Source organism: Anarrhichthys ocellatus, unplaced genomic scaffold (genome assembly GCF_004355925.1).
Source record: "Anarrhichthys ocellatus isolate YVR2014 unplaced genomic scaffold, GSC_Weel_1.0 scaffold7563, whole genome shotgun sequence".
Taxonomy (NCBI): domain Eukaryota; kingdom Metazoa; phylum Chordata; class Actinopteri; order Perciformes; family Anarhichadidae; genus Anarrhichthys; species Anarrhichthys ocellatus.
The window spans coordinates 1-2,202 of NW_022287537.1; the positions used below are offsets into that span (position 1 = coordinate 1).

General features: G+C 41.8%; 1 protein-coding gene across 1 annotated transcript; it reads left to right on the forward strand.

Annotated features, from left to right (window-relative positions):
• Nucleotides 1-349: 349 nt before the first annotated feature.
• On the forward strand, nt 350-2,167 carry LOC116380538 (heat shock 70 kDa protein 12B-like). Its single transcript, XM_031842443.1, has 4 exons — nt 350-900; nt 986-1,172; nt 1,404-1,508; nt 1,770-2,167. The coding sequence occupies exons 1-4, from the start codon at nt 776-778 to the stop codon at nt 1,977-1,979; spliced, it is 627 nt and encodes a 208-aa protein (XP_031698303.1). The 5' UTR covers nt 350-775; the 3' UTR covers nt 1,980-2,167.
• Nucleotides 2,168-2,202: the final 35 nt, after the last annotated feature.

Consider the following 2,202-nt stretch of genomic DNA (forward strand, 5'->3'; position numbering starts at 1 on the left):
TTTTCGGAGAATTATGATGATAAGTTCATAGTAGATGCAAAAGTATACTTATGTACAATATATTATGTTGAACATTGTTTCTCCTGGATGGATCACAGCCAACCCAATTATCAGCACAGCTCCATGTCCTTGGTCATGGTGGCCACAGCACTTAAAAGAATAAACTTCATAATTCTCAAAATTCTGACCCTTTGCTTTTTTATTAACAGCATTTACTTGTACTTTTACTTTCAATACTTAAGTACATTTAATATCAGAAAATTACTTTTGATACTTAAGTACAATAAATATCAGATACTTTAAGACTTTTACTCAAGTAGTATTCTAATAGTATTCTTTTACTTTTACTGGAGTAATTTTCCAGTAAGGTATCTTTACTTTTACTCAAGTATGGCTTTTGGGTACTTTATACACCACTGCATACACCACAGACACTCGCACACACCCTTTCTCCTTTCTACTTATTTTCTTTATATTTAGCCCCTAAACACGACCTATAAACCCACATCCACGTCTCACTGTCATTAGTGGTTTATAATAACACTCAGAGTTTAAAGTGAAGACTTAACACATTCCCCAATAAAGACTACAATCTGTGGTAAAGAAATATCTATATTTCAGCACTAAAGGAGGAGAGGAGAGGAGAGGAGAGGAGAGGAGAGGTTTTAACACTTCCGATCTGAACACATTTACATGGCAATCTATCAAATAGGAGTAATCATGAAGAATCAGTATATCAGTGCCGTCTACCAATCACACAAACTCTCCCTTTCAGATGGTGGAGGTCAGACCCAGGATGTCCTGTCCGTTCTCAGTTGTCGTGGCGATAGACTTTGGGACGACCTCCAGTGGCTACGCGTTCAGCTTCACGCGGGACTCAGAAGCCATTCACATGATGAAGTAAGAGCCTGAGTGTATTGTCTTCATTTCACTTCTGTTCTTTTATTATGTACCCTTGACATCTTTTTTCTTCCTTCCCGTGCAGGCGCTGGGAGGGCGGAGACCCAGGGGTAGCCAATCAGAAGAGCCCGACTTCTCTGCTGCTGACTCCTGATTTGCGGTTCCACAGTTTTGGGTTTGCGGCCCGGGACTTCTACCACGACCTGGACCCAGAGGAGGCCCGGCATTGGCTGTACTTCGATAAGTTCAAGATGAAGCTCCACAGCACAAGTGTAAGAGAGATCAGGAGAATCAGATGACAAAGGTGGAATACATGGGTAAAAGTGATAGAAAGCCAATTTTACGTAATACATCCTGACAAAACAGGGGCCAATTTGCATCGAACTGCATTGTGGGAGGTGTTGGATCCAGTGTTTTTGGAATTTAGACTATAATAGGGATTACAAAATCTGGATATCTTTCCCTCTACTGCTTCAATTTTGACCTTCTATTAACTCACTCAGGACCTCACCATGGAGACAGAGCTGGAGGCGGTCAACGGACGGAGGGTCAGAGCCATCGAGGTCTTTGCTCACGCCCTGCACTTCTTCAGGGAACATGCTCTAAAGGTGCACTTTAAAGCCCCAGTTTATGACTGCAGTATGATGCCTCATGGTGGACACGTTTATGCACTGGATTATATGCGTGTGATGTATTTATATATGGCTTATATATGTAAACCTTTACTTTGCAAGCCAAGGTGTAGAGATGACATAGAGAGGTTTGCTGCACTGTAGCTCCTAAAGTGCTTTGCTTTGATGGAAGCTAATAACTCGAGTTCAATTTTTGAGTGTTTTACCAAAGAAAGTGTTTCATTGATCCGGTTTCAGGAGGTGAAGGACCAGTTGTCATCGGTGGTGGAGGGAGAAGAGATCAGATGGGTAATCACCGTCCCCGCTGTGTGGAGACAACCTGCCAAACAGTTCATGAGAGAGGCTGCATACCTGGTACGAACACACACACACATGCACACACTATATATTGATGAATCCACGCATAGAGCAATAGATATGAAAGGTTACAAACTTGTTCTGGTCTGACAAAAACAGGCTTTTTTCCTACAGCAACCCACTATTGTTAATTACCTTGTTTTATGAAAAGTTGAGAGATATATGGTTTTGACTGAACAACGACATGTGGCCATCAATGGCTGCCAGTATTATCGTACATACATGTAACTATAAAGGCTCCTGGTTGTGTGACTTCAACTTTTCAAAATCAGAGCCGTGTGTGTGACAGAGAGAGAGGATGAACAAGGAAGGG